Source organism: Heloderma suspectum, chromosome 5 (genome assembly GCF_057233095.1).
Source record: "Heloderma suspectum isolate Gila_16-S chromosome 5, 16-S_ref, whole genome shotgun sequence".
Lineage (NCBI taxonomy): Eukaryota > Metazoa > Chordata > Lepidosauria > Squamata > Helodermatidae > Heloderma > Heloderma suspectum.
The window spans coordinates 36,277,415-36,292,907 of NC_139462.1; the positions used below are offsets into that span (position 1 = coordinate 36,277,415).

General features: G+C 42.8%; 2 protein-coding genes across 19 annotated transcripts in view; both read left to right on the top strand.

Moving 5' to 3' along the window:
* Positions 1-4,880, top strand: part of GSTCD (glutathione S-transferase C-terminal domain containing) — a 90,382-nt gene extending 85,502 nt beyond the window's left edge. For 8 of the 15 annotated variants that reach the window (XM_084855771.1, XM_084855769.1, XM_084855772.1 and 5 more), the window contains one exon: positions 68-4,880. In XM_084855771.1, the coding sequence (XP_084711897.1) occupies positions 68-204 (137 nt within the window). In that variant the 3' untranslated portion in view covers positions 205-4,880. The remainder of the gene's footprint in view (positions 1-67) is intronic. The other 7 variants (XR_014792021.1, XR_014792022.1, XR_014792020.1 and 4 more) reach the window with 3 other exon arrangements.
* An 8,128-nt stretch (positions 4,881-13,008) lies between these two features.
* The window catches only part of NPNT (nephronectin), a 95,456-nt gene continuing 92,971 nt past the window's right edge, over positions 13,009-15,493 (top strand). For all 4 annotated transcript variants that reach the window (XM_084855784.1, XM_084855786.1, XM_084855783.1 and 1 more), the window contains exon 1: positions 13,009-13,395. In XM_084855784.1, coding sequence (XP_084711910.1) covers positions 13,325-13,395 — 71 coding nt within the window. In that variant the 5' untranslated portion in view covers positions 13,009-13,324. The remainder of the gene's footprint in view (positions 13,396-15,493) is intronic.

Consider the following 15,493-nt stretch of genomic DNA (forward strand, 5'->3'; position numbering starts at 1 on the left):
TTGGCATCGTAGTATTAGAATAATTAAAGAAGACTTTATAAATTCTTTGTTTGTTCTTACACTTTAGGTAAACTTTGTATGGGGCTGGTGGATTTGGATCGGGCTTGGAGCGTGGAAAGATGCAACTATTCCGTCCAACTGTTATCCATGGAACCTGAAACATGTTCCCCAAAGAACAACTTGATCATGGGTGTCCCAGTTTAGTTCAAAGGTCTTCCTGATCAATTTGAACTAATAATCAGCCCTTGTGATCAAAGTCCGGTAACGTTTGGAGATTAAAACAACGGCTGGGAAACAGACACTACACATCTTGAATCCATTGTCTTCAGAAAAAGGAAGCAGAGAGGAAAGGGCTTGGCAGTGGGGCTGCTTGCAAAGCTTCCTAAATCCCGTTTGAAATGTATGATTAAATGACAGCTGGTTCTCAGAGCAGGAATATCCCAGACTGTTCATCTGCCCCCACAGTAATAGCAACCAATAAAGTTTTTTAAGCCATCTTGCTGGAAAGGTGATTTCCTTCTCTATGAAGATGAGTCTTGCATGTTGGAAAACATGTTTTGCAAATATGCTCACAGAGTTTGTTAGCAAGGATGTCCAACTACAGAATAGAACCAGCTGAGTTCCCCATTTTTAAAATCCAGTCACATACTTATTGTGCAACCATTTACTTTTTCTCTCCACAGAGGTAAATCTCTTTTTAAAGCTGTTTACAAAATAGATTGCAGAATGCCAAGTCATTTGTTTCCACTTTGCTCATCAAAGTACATTTCTAATCTTTTTCTTAGAAAACCATTTAAGTAGGATACTTTGGCCAAACTGCATATTACATGTAAATGCATGTATTAACTCTGATAGCTGTCCCTTCTAGGGAAAAGAGGATTTGGGAGGTATTATTTCAGTGGAGGTAGGGGGTAACCTTCACCAGCCCTCAGCTTCACCAACTACTTTTTCTCCTGTGGGGATTAGGATCCATGTCTACCCTTGCAAATGTGCATCTGGAACTTGAGTGGATGGGGAGAATTGGCTTGGGAGGGACAGTTGCAGCAGAAAAACACTCTCACAAGCCACTTCTCTACTCCAAATTGCCCTCTCCCATAGTTGCTTTTTTCCTACAAGAAATTGATATTTAGATGTTAATAGATGCGTTCGTCTCTGTAGTGTATAGTTTCACCATCTCAAAGTCACAATAAGGATTAGGGTACACAGGTTTGTTTGAAGCACTGAACTAGCACTGGTAATTTGTGCCACTTCCAAAAGAGAATATTGCATTGCTGATGGTGGACCAGTGTCAACATTTATGTTTTTTGTCATAATAACAATCTAAATGGGACTGCATATGCCTTCTAGCCGTTTCATTCTTGGGTGGCTGTGAGAGACTGGCACATTAATCCTTGCACCATTGTGGCAGTTTGCTGATAGAGGAAGCCAGTAACTGGTGTTTTAAGCCTGTAATGTGCTGCTTTTGGATGCTGTCAGTATAGCTGGTGAGAAGGAAAGCATAGGGCAGGCATGGGAAAGCTCTGGCCTGTGGGCTGGATGCAGCCCACAGGGCCAACTCTTCCAGTCTGCTAGACTCCTGCCAGGCCCAACCCTGTCCCCATCCCACAATCTCCACCCTTCCCCATATTGTTAGAAAATAACTGAACCGCATTTTTTAGCCTTCAGCTGAACAGTGTGAGTGTGCGGGGCAGGGGACATCACAGGAAAGGTGAAAGTTCAGCTGATGGAGTGTGTGTGTGTATGTGTGCTCTGCCCACTACAGGAGTGGAGCCCCCCAGAGCTCATCCACAGGCAACCCTCAGTCTCTAAAAGGTTCCCTTTCCCTGGACTAGAGCCTACTATCCAAATAACCACAAGCAATTTGGCAGTTTGTGAGCTGACATCTCATTAATCTCCAGAATTTATTACGGAAATTAGTTGAGACCAGTATTTCTTCATGATCCTGATGCAGGCACACTTGTGGGCTTCTACACTGTATCATATCTCAAAACCTCCTGAAGGTAAAAAGTAGGAGTAGACACTCACAGCCCTCCCTGAGGGGAGATGTCCCAGCTGACTGCACATGCCTCAAGGGCCAGGCAAGCATCTTTCTGCTTGGTTCTTTCTGATCATTGTCAGAGTGGCTGTTTAGAGAAGTTTCTCCAGATTCATCTGACTTCAGAGTTCGTTCAGGAGCATTATCGTCCGTTTAGTTTATGGTTTGTTTTCATTTTCTTTGTTGACCATTTGTTGACTAACTTGCTTCAAGAGTTGCTATGATTGTTCAGGAAAGATCTTTATATGTGAAATACCTGACTGTTTCCTTTTATATTTGGGTGAAGACTATAGAGACAACACCTATATGCATTATATTCAAGTTACTAAAGAAGCCCATAGAAACAACACTTTAAGGATTTCTTTCTCTATCTTGTAAAAATTACTGTTTTGCAACTATTCCTTCAACAGTCAGTTCATAACAATGCACAGAAGATGATGGTTGCTGCAACATTTCAAGATCTTGTTATTTCTTTCTGTGTCTCTGGTGTGTGGGCTTTCCTTTATATAAGTAGTTTTAAAAATCAGTAATTTTCAGTTCATTCAGTTAACAATACATACATTAATTGTTATTATAGTTATTATTATGATGTTTAAATTTAATCTTGCTGAAATGCAGAGTAGTTACTCAGGATTCTGTACAACTGGCCTACCAGTTAACTATGAAATAAATATAAGGATCAAGTTATCTAGTAGTGGTCCCCACAGCAAAGAATGCACAACTGGTTTAGCCCTTGGGCAGCACAATTTCTAGACTGGGAGTTCTCTTTGTATTATAAATACTTTGCTTCTACTTAATTATTTGACCTGATTTTTTCTAAGTAATTTCCCACACTATCATTTGGAAGCATGACAAAATGTGAAGCACAAAGGGTTCTTTCAATATGAGATTTTAAATGGACAAACTGAAACTTTGCTTCAATGGAAAAACGTTGCTTTGTGGGAAAATTGCGATCAGTGTTTGGACGTTTGTGTACAGTGACCTCTGTTATAGGTGACATAGCTTCTACCAGTAGTGGAGTGGGCAGAAGGGAGAGGGTGGGCAGCTGCCTGGCAAAAATGGGGAAAGACTGGACCAGGTGGCCAAAGAAAACTTGGAAAGTAAAAGTCGGTAGGTCCGAAATCAGATGTGTTGGATTTTGCAAAAAATGTAATCTAATGTACTTCACATCCACCTGGGATGATCTTTAGGGGAATTTACTTAAAACCATAGTAAACATGTGCCACTTTACTAATGCTATTCATAAAGAAGGGCAACACATGGGGGTCTTTGAATATCAGATTTTTAAGGGACGAACTCAAACTTATGAAAAATAGCCAAAGATGATCAGAGAGGCTGCGTTGCAGGTTTCCTAGTTTGTGGAGGCACAGATGTTTTATGCTGCTGGAGGAATCCCTTGCTTGGACTCAGCATTGCAGGGTACAAATGAGAAAATAAATATATATAAAATGCTGCTCTGGCACCCTGGTTGTGGAATGCCCTCCCCTTGGAGGCCCAATTGGTGCAGATGTTGGTTTCATTTTGGCGCCAAGTTAAAACATGGCTTTTTACCAAAGCTTTTGAGGGCTAATTGAATTCCCTAAAATTGCACACTGTTTTAACTGCTTCATTGTTTTAGATTTTTTTCAATTGGTATTAGCTTGTTTAATGGTTTAATGTGCTTTTAGCTGTTTAAATTATTGTTTTATACTGTTTAAATTGATTTTATCTGTATGCCACCCTGAGATCTTAATAATATAGAGCGGGATACAAATGTTTTAAATAATAAATGAAACCCAATGTGTGCCACACCATTAGGGATGATTCCTCAGAAGAAATTGCTCAAAGATGTGCCATTTTTGTAGTATATTAAGCTAGCCCGCCTTTAATTTCTTGTTTCTCTCTGGATCTCTTTTTAAATAGTAGTATTAGATTGGCCATTTCCAATCCTCTGGTAGATGCCGACCTTAAAGACGTGTTAAATATTTTTGTTAGAAGATTATCAGTTCACATTTGAATTCAGAGATCACAGACTATTTGCATCAGTTCCTCAGAGTCCCTTCCTGAGCATGTCAGTTTAGGTACAGGTATCTGCTCAACGACCTGTACAGTGAGGACTGATACAAAGAATTCATTCAGCTTCTCTGCAATTTCCATATTCTCCTTTAGTATGCCTTGAGCTCCCTTGTCATCCCAGTGGTCCAACTGCATCCCTAGCTAGTTTCCTGCTTCTGGTGTGCATAGGTTTGTAGCCTTTATTAATTTGATTGGTAGATCAATCAGCTGGACCTTTAGTTACTTAGAGTGCAGTCCTATGGAGAAGGTCATCAACTCCAAACTCTGAGGCTGACAAGTATCCAGTGCAGTACGGCTGGAGCACGGAGGTGATCCTCACCTCTGTGTTCCAGCCACTCTGTATTTTTGGCTAGACAGGCAATTTCGCCTGTCTAGCCGGGGAGCTTCGGAGCGGGAGAGGGACAGGCTGCAGAGCACATAGGAACTGCGAACACAGCTTCCGTGATCTCCCCTCCCCGCCCCTGGAACTGCTCCCTTTTCCCCATCTCTGTGCTATGTTCTGAGCGTGGAGACGGAGCCAGTACAGAACCGCGCCAGCTACGAGGGGATGGGGAGTGCAGGGAGTTCAACCTCAGTTCCCAGAAACTGAAAAATCCTATGGCCCTCTAGATAGTGTCTAGTGGCCATAGGATTGCTCCCTTAATTAATGGGACCCAAATTTTTATAAGTGAAAGCAAATGTGAATTGTTAAGGTTTAAATGTTAAAGGCACACTTTTTTCTGGAGATTATTTTGAATGTGTTCCTGTAACAGGAAATGAAATACAAAATATTAAAGATGATTCTTCTGATTAGTGTTAGCCTTTGTTTATTATAAATTATTTCACACTTCCTTCAGTATCCTAAAGATGTGTCTACACTGAAGTTTTGCAGTATTCATATTTAGATTTTATTAATTTTTTTATTTAATCAATCAGTCCGTTAAAAGTTAGATTTTTAAATCAACAGAACACTTTTCGATAAGTTGACAATCCTAGCTGTTGTTTTTAATTCAATGATATTTTGTTTGTTTTTAGAAGTTACCAGGTGCAGTGCATGAATCAAGCAAGATTTGCACTGCATTTTTTGTAAGAATATATCTGGAAATCCATAGAATCAGATGGATGGTGAGCATGGTGACTTCCTTTTGGCCCTCCTAAGCAGGGGGGGACACAGATGACTGCAGCTAGCCATGTGAGATTACTGAATTACCCCCTCATTTGGACTCGGGCTGCAATCTTATACACTATACACACCTGGGAGTAAGTCCTGTTGAATTCAGTGGGACTTAGTTCTGAGCAGGCAAAACATAGGATTGCATTGTTAGTCTTTTGAACATGGATCTTAAAGCTAATGCCTGACCTGGATCTTTTGTTGTTGGAAGGTTCCAGGACCCTCCAATATTTGGCTTTCCTCAGTCCACAGCCCTTAGGACAGGAATATTCAATAACAATGTTGGTTCCATCCCTAGAAAAAAAGGACAAATCTTTGCAGTATATTCCTGCCTGTTAATTCAAATTCTTGAACAACAGATTATCATCCCCCGCCCAGTTGTGTCAGTCTCACCTAAACCCTCCATGTATCTTCTCTTCTGGCTCTTCACAAGGTTGTCCTTCCCCCCCCCTGAGCTGTGCAATCATGCCACTGCTAGATAAACATTGGTTTCCAGTGGCATCACTGGGCCCTACACCTCACTGTGCCTCATGGAGACAGCCGTCTTTTTGTTATTCTCAAACAGCCCCTGGAAATGTTACATGATCATGTCGCACCATAGGGACAATTCCGGTCCTGTTTTTAAAATGTGCAGCAGAAGCCAATGCTTCCTGGCCTGTCAAGAGACAAGTGTTTTTTTTTAACCTTTAAAGCTTTTTTTTTTTATGGTTAAAAAGCTCTTAGAGCACCTCATACTACTGTATATTTACTAAGAAATACCACACACACCATGCTGATTGCACAGAAATTATAAATGAAGTCATCCTGAATTAAGTTTTTTTTTTTTTTTAAGTTTGTTGGATCTATGGGTGTCTCTACATTAAGAAAAAAAACCCGCACCCTGACCAGGCTTTCTTCTGGAGTCTTTCCACATTCAGTATGGGCTCCTTTAGATGGTGACCAATGGCAACCACTTGATTTGTAATTGAAAACTTCCCCTCTCGGCAATGCTCCATAAGGTTTAATGAAACACCACCATCTAGTGGCTGTGTTACAGCACAGTGCTGACTTTACACACTGGCAATATCCCACAATAATTTTAAATAGTGCATTACCTCTGATCTTTTAAAAAGTGAGATTACTGGAGGAAGGCACGGGAGATATCCTGGAGGTTGACAGTGTTGTGTAAAGGATCCACAAACTTCCGTGAGTGGCAAATCACAAGCATGCAATAAATTGCTCGTAGGGAGAAGCCCTATGTCAGGGCTCATAAATTTGGTTACAGGCATGCCAGATTAGACTTAGAAATTGACTAATTCTGTTCTTGGTAGTATCAGTATTTTTAAATCATACACACAGGAATCACATATATTAATATGTGTCCTTTAATATTAATAGGTGTGTCATAGGAACTTCTAAACTACATTATTGTCCTTAACTACATTTTGCATGTAGTATGGAATGGCTTAAAAGTTGATTCTGGAATGCTAAAACTGGTGGTTCACAGCCACCAGGCTCCTATGAAAGGATACTGGGACCCAGTGTAGCTCAGCCTTCCCCAAACTGGTGCCCTTTGGATGTGTTGGACTACTCACATCATCCCCAGCCAACATGGCCATTGTAGTTCAACACATCCGAATGACACAAGGTTGGGGAAGGCTGCTTTAGCTCATAAGGGTTAAAAGGAAAAGAGTTGATCTCCCAAATTAGGAAGTAGAACAAACCAAGTTTCAAACAAAGACAGACTTTACCCATATCGGTCAGCCTGCACTTTAAGATCAGCAAGAGAGGCCCTTCTCATGACAGGGCCTTCTCTGCAGTGGCCCTACACCTTTTGAATAAGTTGTCATCAGGGGTCCGCAATGCTCCATCATTGTAGGATTTTTAAAAGGCCTTGAAAACATTGTTTTACCTTGGTCTTCTCTTGGTATCATTGCTGTTGATGCTATTGTTGCTGCTGGTTTTATTGTTGGTTTTTATTGCTGTTTTTATTCTATTTTATCACTTTTAATATCTTAATGGTTATGCATTTTATTGTTGTAAGCTGCCTTGGGTGGGCTTCTGCCCTGGAAGGCAGCCAAGAAATGTTTTAAATAAATGAAATTCAGTTGGAGATTTAGTCTGGGACAGACTTGAACTTACTACTATAGAACTATCAGAACTGAAAATGTGACAAAATATTTAAAGTTTGGTACAAGAGTGAAAGTATGCGATGTATCACATTGTCCTCTGTCCTATAGCTCTGTTCCATTACTGGGATATAAGTGACAAATGCAGGTGTGTATAGTATTACAAAGCTTTCCAGTATACAGACAGAAATTAGATAAGACTAATGGTTCTTGACATAACCATCAGAATTTTTCCTTTAAAAACATGATCAAGGCCAATGGACACAGCAGAAGGGGGGGATGTTGGAGTTTGGCATCAACTATACTTGGGAACCCTGAATGCTGTCAATGCATTCACAGCTCACATACTCCATGCAGGAGAGAGAGGAGCAGATGGCTAAGCAAAATGGCTCACAGATAATCTCGTGTGCATTGATAACAACATTTCACAAGTGACAAGTCTGGAGAACAGCCAGCAGCTGTAAGCAGCATGGCTGTACAAAATCAGGTCTGGATGCCCAGTTGAAGTTCTTTAGTAGATTAGACATGGGAGAATATCTTGCAGATAGGTCATAGCCTACCCAAACTGTACAAGAGCAAGTTGACATTGGAATGTTAAGTAGAAGATTTGCTGTGGGAAGCACCTGATGGGTATACACACACAGCCAATAAGACCCTGGACAAGATTGTTTCTGGGTAAGAAATCATCTTGCTGTATTTTGTAGGGCTTTTCGCATTGTGCATGCTTGCTTGCTTTGCCTGCTTTAATTCATTGTAATTTGGCATGTGGATGAGCCAAGATGAGCTACTGCCAGTGTCACTGCTGAATATGATATTTTTGCCTGCTACAACATCTTCAATGAATCTTTACTCCCAAGAATACACCCTACTTATTTCCGCCAGAATTCATTTCTCTCAATATCTATCCTAATCGTTAGGGAACTCCATCTGAAATCAGAAGTATCTATCTTGTTATCTAGTTTTGTTTTATTAATCATCCAGTGCTGTGTATTAAGATGAACTGATGAAAAGCTATAGTATGGAAACTATACAAGCTTTGGGATGCCCTGGATCACCTCAGTCTGACCAAACATGCTGCAATTAATACAACATATGATTTCAGAACCTCTCTCTGTTTGGCATTTTCTGCATTTGTTCTCCATAATGCATCAACAACTAGAGCTTGTGTTTAAATTATTACATTGTTTCCTAACCCACACAGCTTGTAATTTCATCTGCTCAACTGTGCTTTTCTGGTTTATTTTTTTCTTATGATAGTAGCGTTCCAGCTGGGGTCATAGTGTAGGGTGTGTTAGCAAAGCATTCAATGGATATATTTTCGAATTGGTAAGTGGCCTTCAAAGCATTCATCCTTTTTTTCCCTTCAAAAAGGTCAAACCACTTTTAATGTTTTATTTTTAGCTACTAACTTTCAATCTGGCATAATGTTTAGTGGCACAAGTATGTGTTAAGACTGATGAGACAACCCCACCAAATTTATCTGACTAAGGATTAACTATGTGTTATGTGGGAGATCTATGATTGGATCTCCCAACTTCTTTTCCTAAAATGTACTCTTAGGTGAAGAGCTGACAGTTTGAATGAGTGCCCTACACATACATACACACACACACACACAGAGTTATTAGCTGCAGAAGTTATAAGGTTATTGAGGATTCCCTTGCTGAATAAGACAGGTGCATCTAGTTCAGCATTCTGTTTCCACTAGATGCCAAAGTTCACAATAAAGGCCTGACAATGATAGCCATCCCTGGTGTTCATCCCCAGCATCTTGCAATTAGAAATATACTGCGTTTAAACATAGTACTGGATGTCTACTGCCTCTGTCTTACATCTGCGCTAGATCTACACTAGTGCTTTTTATCGGTATTGAAATGCACTGATAACTTTGGGGGCACATTACACATTCCATATACTACTTTTCTACTGTTATTTCTCACTTTTTATTCCGTATTATCCAAAATACCGCATCAAATGTCATTGTGTGTGCTATGAGGCATAAATGTGCAGGAGGGATATAGCATCACCATGATGGTATCGTATCAATATGACATGAGGTGCAGATCTGGTCTTAGCCTATGTTTGGAACTATAATATATACAAGGTGACATCCCCCTCCTATAGCTATAAAGGTCCATGTGGTGTCGATTCAAAATATATGTAGGTGGGGCCAGCCTTTATTAGGATAATGATCTCCAGGAGCAGCTACAGCTTTCTTGTGATTCAAGAAGTAGCTGTGCCATGCTGCCATGCAAAGTCTTGTAAACTGATTCTCCAAGCTGTGCAGTCCACTAGGCAGGTGGGAGCAGTCCTGCTTTTTCAGTCCCAGTTCTAAACAGCTCAATGTAGGCTTCTGTAAAATGAAGTTAGCCTTTATAACTGACATATACCTAGAATAAGGGAAGCCTGAACTATTCATTGACTGCATCATGGCACATGTGACTTCTGTGGGATCATACAATTGTCACTGCTGGTGCTACACCCATGAGAATGGCAGTATAACCAAACACAGATATGGGTTGTGGGCAGTTACCACTAGTGAGGCATTCTCACTAAAAAGACATCTGCGTGGTACTTTGTCCGTGTGTGTGTGTGTGTGTATTTTCCCACATGTAATGGGTATGTTAGATTGCAGCCAGCCGCACATTTTTCATTGACAGGTTATCTGACACTTAATTTTTAACTATCTCTTCATTTCTGCATCCTTTTGCCTTTATTATGCTGTTTTAAATCTCATCCTAAACCCATAGAAAGTACTGTATCATTTTGCATGTTACACAAATGGAATAGTTTGTGTAACATGCAAAATGATACAACATTCCAAGACATGGAATAATGGGCTCAAGTTACAGGAAGCCAGATTCTGGCTGGACATCAGGAAAAACTTCCTGACTGTTAGAGCAATATGACAATGGAACCAATTACCTAGGGAGGTGGTGGGCTCTCCCACACTGGAAGCATCCAAGACGAGGCTGGACAGCCATCTGTCAGGGATGCTTTGACTTGGATTCCTGCACTGACTTGGATTCCTGACCTTCTGATAGTGCCTATCTTGCATTCAGTCAGTAGTAGTAGTAGAAGAAGAAGAAACCATAGAATTATATTCTTTCTAGTAAATATAGTTTTGTTGTTGCACCACTTGCCTTTGATCCCATTGTTTACACGTGCATGCACACACACTGTGGAGGTGTGAGGCCTACAGAGGCAAGGAAAAGAAAAAGATCAGGCCAAGTCAGAACAGAGATTCTACTGGGATAGGCAGCTGCCTCTGAACTCAGAGGGGACCGCCTATCCAATGCAGGGCAGGAGAAGCGCGGAGGGGATTGTCCCCTCCACATGTCAGCTGCACTGCATTTGCAGCCAGACAGCTGATTTCGGCTGTTTAGCCATGGGAAGGCAGAGTGGCGGCTGGACACCATGTTGGATATGGTGTACCGGATTTCCACCTTCCTCGCCCCAGAACACCCCCAGGAATGCCCTGTTTTTGCCACTCCACACTCCTCTTCCGAGCACAGGGCCATTCCGCACTGCCTATGAGGCAGCGTGGGAGGGGGTAAAGGTCAGTTCTCAGGGAACCGGCCTATCCTATGGCCATCTAGCCGCTGACTAATGGCCATAGAATTGCACCCGAAAGGAGCTAAGTACGGGGTAAAAGAACTTGCATTTTGCAAGTTTTGCTTTCTATTAAGGCCTTTTGTATCACTCAGCTTTATTGTGTAAATACCTTTAGTTGTAAATTGCTTGCTTTATCAGAAAACTGTTGTGGTTAAACCCTGTGTCTAAAGTGTCAATCACCTCACGCCTATGGTCTAAACCCCATGTTATTGGAAATGGGAAGGTAAAAGAAGGAAGGTGAGCCTAAGGATCTCTTGCCTCCTTAAAAGAGTTGTTCATGGGGTCCAGGTCATAAGGGAAATCCTGACACACACACACAGGTACAGGGGGGGTGTGTGTGTGTGTGTCTATGTGTGTGTACGTGCAGGGTTGCTGTCAAAGGTAGCCATGGTTGGGCACCAACCAAGGGCCCACATCCCAACAAGGGCCCTGACAAGAGCCCCCTGGAGTTGATCCTTGTCTTCACTGTTGCAACTTGCTTATTCACCTGCCTCTTGTTCTGCCCCAGACAACTATGGTAGTGAGAAGAGCAGTAGATGCCAGTCTCTTGTTCACTGGCTGTCTGCCTGTCAAGCAAGCAAGTGGTAGCAAGGATGGGAAAGAGGGTGAGGAGCAATAGAGCTGGTGAATGGCTGCAAGAAGGTAGACACAGCGATGGAGGGGGCCAGTTGAGGATCTCAAAAACCTGGAGCCTGCACTGTATATGTGTCAATGTCAGATTACATTGATTTTATTGATTTTAATGGGGTTGACTTTATTGTGAACGGTTTTGTACATTAGATAACTGAAAAGCAGTGTAAAACCACATTGAGTAAATACACACACACACACACATGCTGGGGAGGGGGACTGTAAATGGTGCAGTCAAAACCTTGTGTTAATATATATGTATGAAAGTCGCCAACTGAATATAATTTCATGTATCTGATGAAGTGGGCTCTAGTCTATGAAAACTTCTTCCACAATAATGCTGTGGCCCTATACACATTTACCTGGGAGTAGGCCCTACTGAACTCAGTGGGGCTTAAGAAGTAGATATGTATAGGCTTGCACCACAGGCAGGTGCAACAAGTGTATGTGAGGGTTCATGGGTGCACATGTCTGTGCATTTTTGCAAACCCGATAAGCCAGGGTGCCCTCCTGAAGCACTCCAACCAGCTCTTAAGAGATATCCAGTAGTGTCGTGGCAAACTCGGAAGTGCAGGGTCCCTTCGAGACAGTCACAGCCACGTCCCCTTCTACTATTGCACAACCTTGTAAGATATACAGCCTTCAACTGGGATCCAAAAACAGTGCAGCTGAGAGTAAGGCAGGGGCATTTCAATTGGACCTCTGAGAAACAATGCAGGGGTGTTGAAATCTGTTTCACCCACTCACACACAAACATTTTAGGTTTGTAAAATATGATACACTACACAAGCTTCACCCTCTCAACTCAACCCCCGTGGGCAGGTCCCTTCTCATTAAAGAGCCCCCTTGCACGCTCCCTTAGCGCCCCAACATTATCCATTAGCCTTCCCTAAGCTCTTTCATTATCCCTCTCCCCCCCCCCCCAACAGAAACGTCCACACACCCAGCTGGATTGAAACACACACCCCTACCTTTGAGTCCCTGAGGAAGGTGTAAACCCGAAATAACTTGGGCAGATGATGGTTTCATCGAGGCTAAAACAAACACACACATAGCTCAGTACCATTCCGCAGCCTCGCCTCCTTGCTTTGCCAGTCAGTTTGCAATAAAACAGCGAACTTAACACAGGTTACACCCTCCGCACTTTCTCTTCCCGGGAATTTGGTGTTTTAAGGGCGCAACCTTACGCGTGTTAAAGGGGGGGGGGGTCCTACAGCTCCCAGCATTCCCCAGCCCGCGTGGCTGCCTGAGGGAATACTGGGACCTGTAGGACTTTTTTCTTCTCCCCACCTTACCGCGCCTAGGATTGCGCCCTAAATTCACCTGTATAAATCCCCAAGGAAACCGGGGCGGGAAGGGTTGCGCGCCCCTCCCGGCGACTAGCCGCGTTGCCGTTTCAGAGCAGCGCCTCCTTCGCTCCAGAAAGAAGGAAGGCGGGCGGGGCGCGCGCGAGAGGGGCTCCCTCCGGCTGCTCCTGTTGTTCGTGGGCTGCTCGCTTGCTCCCAGCAGCCAAGATTAGCAACCGCCCGGGAGGCCCCCGCGGTTCAGTTTACAGCGCGGCGCTGGGAGCGCGCCTCAGAGAGCAGAAAGGACCCCTGCCTGTGCCTTCCCCTCAGCTGCCTCACATCCCTTCCCAACCTGCTGCTACTGGAGACGCACCGAGGCTATTCTCCTTCCTTCCTTTCTTCCTTCTTTCCCTCCCTCTCTTTCGCTCTGTCTCCCTTTCTCGAAATGGATTTATCCTTGAGGTTAATCGTCCTGTCCTGGTTTTACTTGGAGGCGTCTGGGGACTTCGACGGAAGGTAAGACGCCTTTGGCCAGCTTTCCAGAAAAGGTGGCGGGGAGAGGAAAGATAGAGAGCAACACCGAGGAACCGCGCGTGTGCCTTCAGGCTCCTTTGAGAGCGAACAGTCATAATATCCCGCTTGCTAGTTGGGGGAATTCACCTGGCCTTGGGGCATTCGCCCGAAGTGTTCTTCTTCATCATCATTTGAATGAAGTGTAATTCAGATCAGGCAAGAAAGGGCTCCAGGTTCGGAAGAGGTCTGCACCCCCTGAGTAGAGGAAAAGGTAGGATCCGGACCATGCGAGGTACGAATCTGGCACTTTGTGCACACACTGGAGGGCAGAAGGTTTGTGGCGGAGAGAGCACCGGAGACGGAGGCACCTGTAAATCAAGCAGAGAATCTGCAGAGGGCACAGGGCCACAATAAATAGGATTCAGTGAAGTGTGTGTGATTTAGTACCCCTTTTGTCATAATAAAGTGTTAAAAGCACTTCATACACATTATGAAACAACAAAGAGTCTTGTGGCACTTAATGCATTTATTATGGCATAAACTTTAATGGACTAGAGTTCACTTCATTGGTTGCATTATGCCATAATACATTTGTTAGGCTTTGAAGTGCAACAAGACTATTGTTTTTGCTGCAGCTGATTAATATGGCTACCCCCTGGAAATCATATTCATTAATTTACAACAGTCCTTCGAGGTAGGTCAGTTTTATTATCTCCCTATTGCAGAAGGGGGGGAGGAGGTTGCTGAGGCTGACAGAGAGCGGCTTGTTGAAAGGCCACCTAGTGAATGCATCACGGAAAGGAGATTCAAACCAGGGACTTCCTGGTTAGCTAAACTCAATGTTTTAGCTACTACATCACACTAGATCTCTCTGAGGGGGCACCTCTATAGGGATGGGTTGCTTGTCAATTAGGAGTGTTTACTCATGAATCCTCACAGCTGGATTCTAAGCATTTTTACTTGAAAGTAACTCCCACTTTGTTCAAAGGAATGTGCCTCTAAGTAAGTGTGCATCGGTTTGAAGGCCTAATCTGGATTGACTATTCTTTAACATAAAAATCTGCTTTAAATTGAGTCAGATCATTGGTCTATCTAACTACACTGACTGTCTATATCAGGGATGGGGAACATGTGACCCTTCAGATGTTGTTGGACTGCAACTCCCATCATACCTGACTATTGGCTGTTCTGGCTAGGGCTGATGGGAACTGCAGTCCCAACAACATCTGGAGGGCCTCATATTTCCCACCCCTGGTTTATACTGACTGACAGAGGCTCTCCAGGGTTTCAGATAGGGGAGTTTCCCAACCCTACCTACACATGCCAGGTTTTGAACCCAATAATGTGCTCTGCCGCTGAGGACCACAGTCCTTCCCCAGCTTTAAACTGTCGTGTCAAACAGCCAGAGTGAAATGCAGTCAGATAAAAAAGTGGATTTTTGCTCCTTTTTTAACCTAAACCATGGCTGTGGTTAGATGGGGCTTCTAATCTGCATTGTGCATTGCAATGATTAAGAAATCCAGGAGAAATAGTTGTTCTGGGTGAACTGACAGGTAGCAGAAAGGTGCGATATTGCATCTTCGGGGTACCTGGGCATAACAGATGATCACATTCCATGGATGTTGACTGCATTCCATGGCTTGTATTCCATGGATAGCCATGATTGAATCAACACCATTTATTTCTCTTTCATTTAACTGTTGACACATTTCACAAAAGGAAACCATGGCAATAAGAGCTTCAGAATGCAACATTTTGACTACTGTGGTGTTTTGAGTAGAGCAGCTGTTTCATTCACACAGAATTATATAGATTTGTCATAATCAAATAACTGCAACTTCCCAAAGTTGTATGTATTGTATCTTTATAGTGTTCTATGTGTACATGATGCGTGGAGGGGATACAGTTAGCTTGGTGTAAAAAGTGTAACAAAGAATAAGTCAGGGAATACTAGTAATCCTCATATCCTGTAGTCTGTATGCTTTGCAGAGATACTTGCATATCTACAAAATGCATATGTAACATCGAAGTTAATGAGAAAAGCTGTAAAACAGAAGACTGGATTGTATTGCTCCATTGGCTGTACATACTTCAGTTGTGC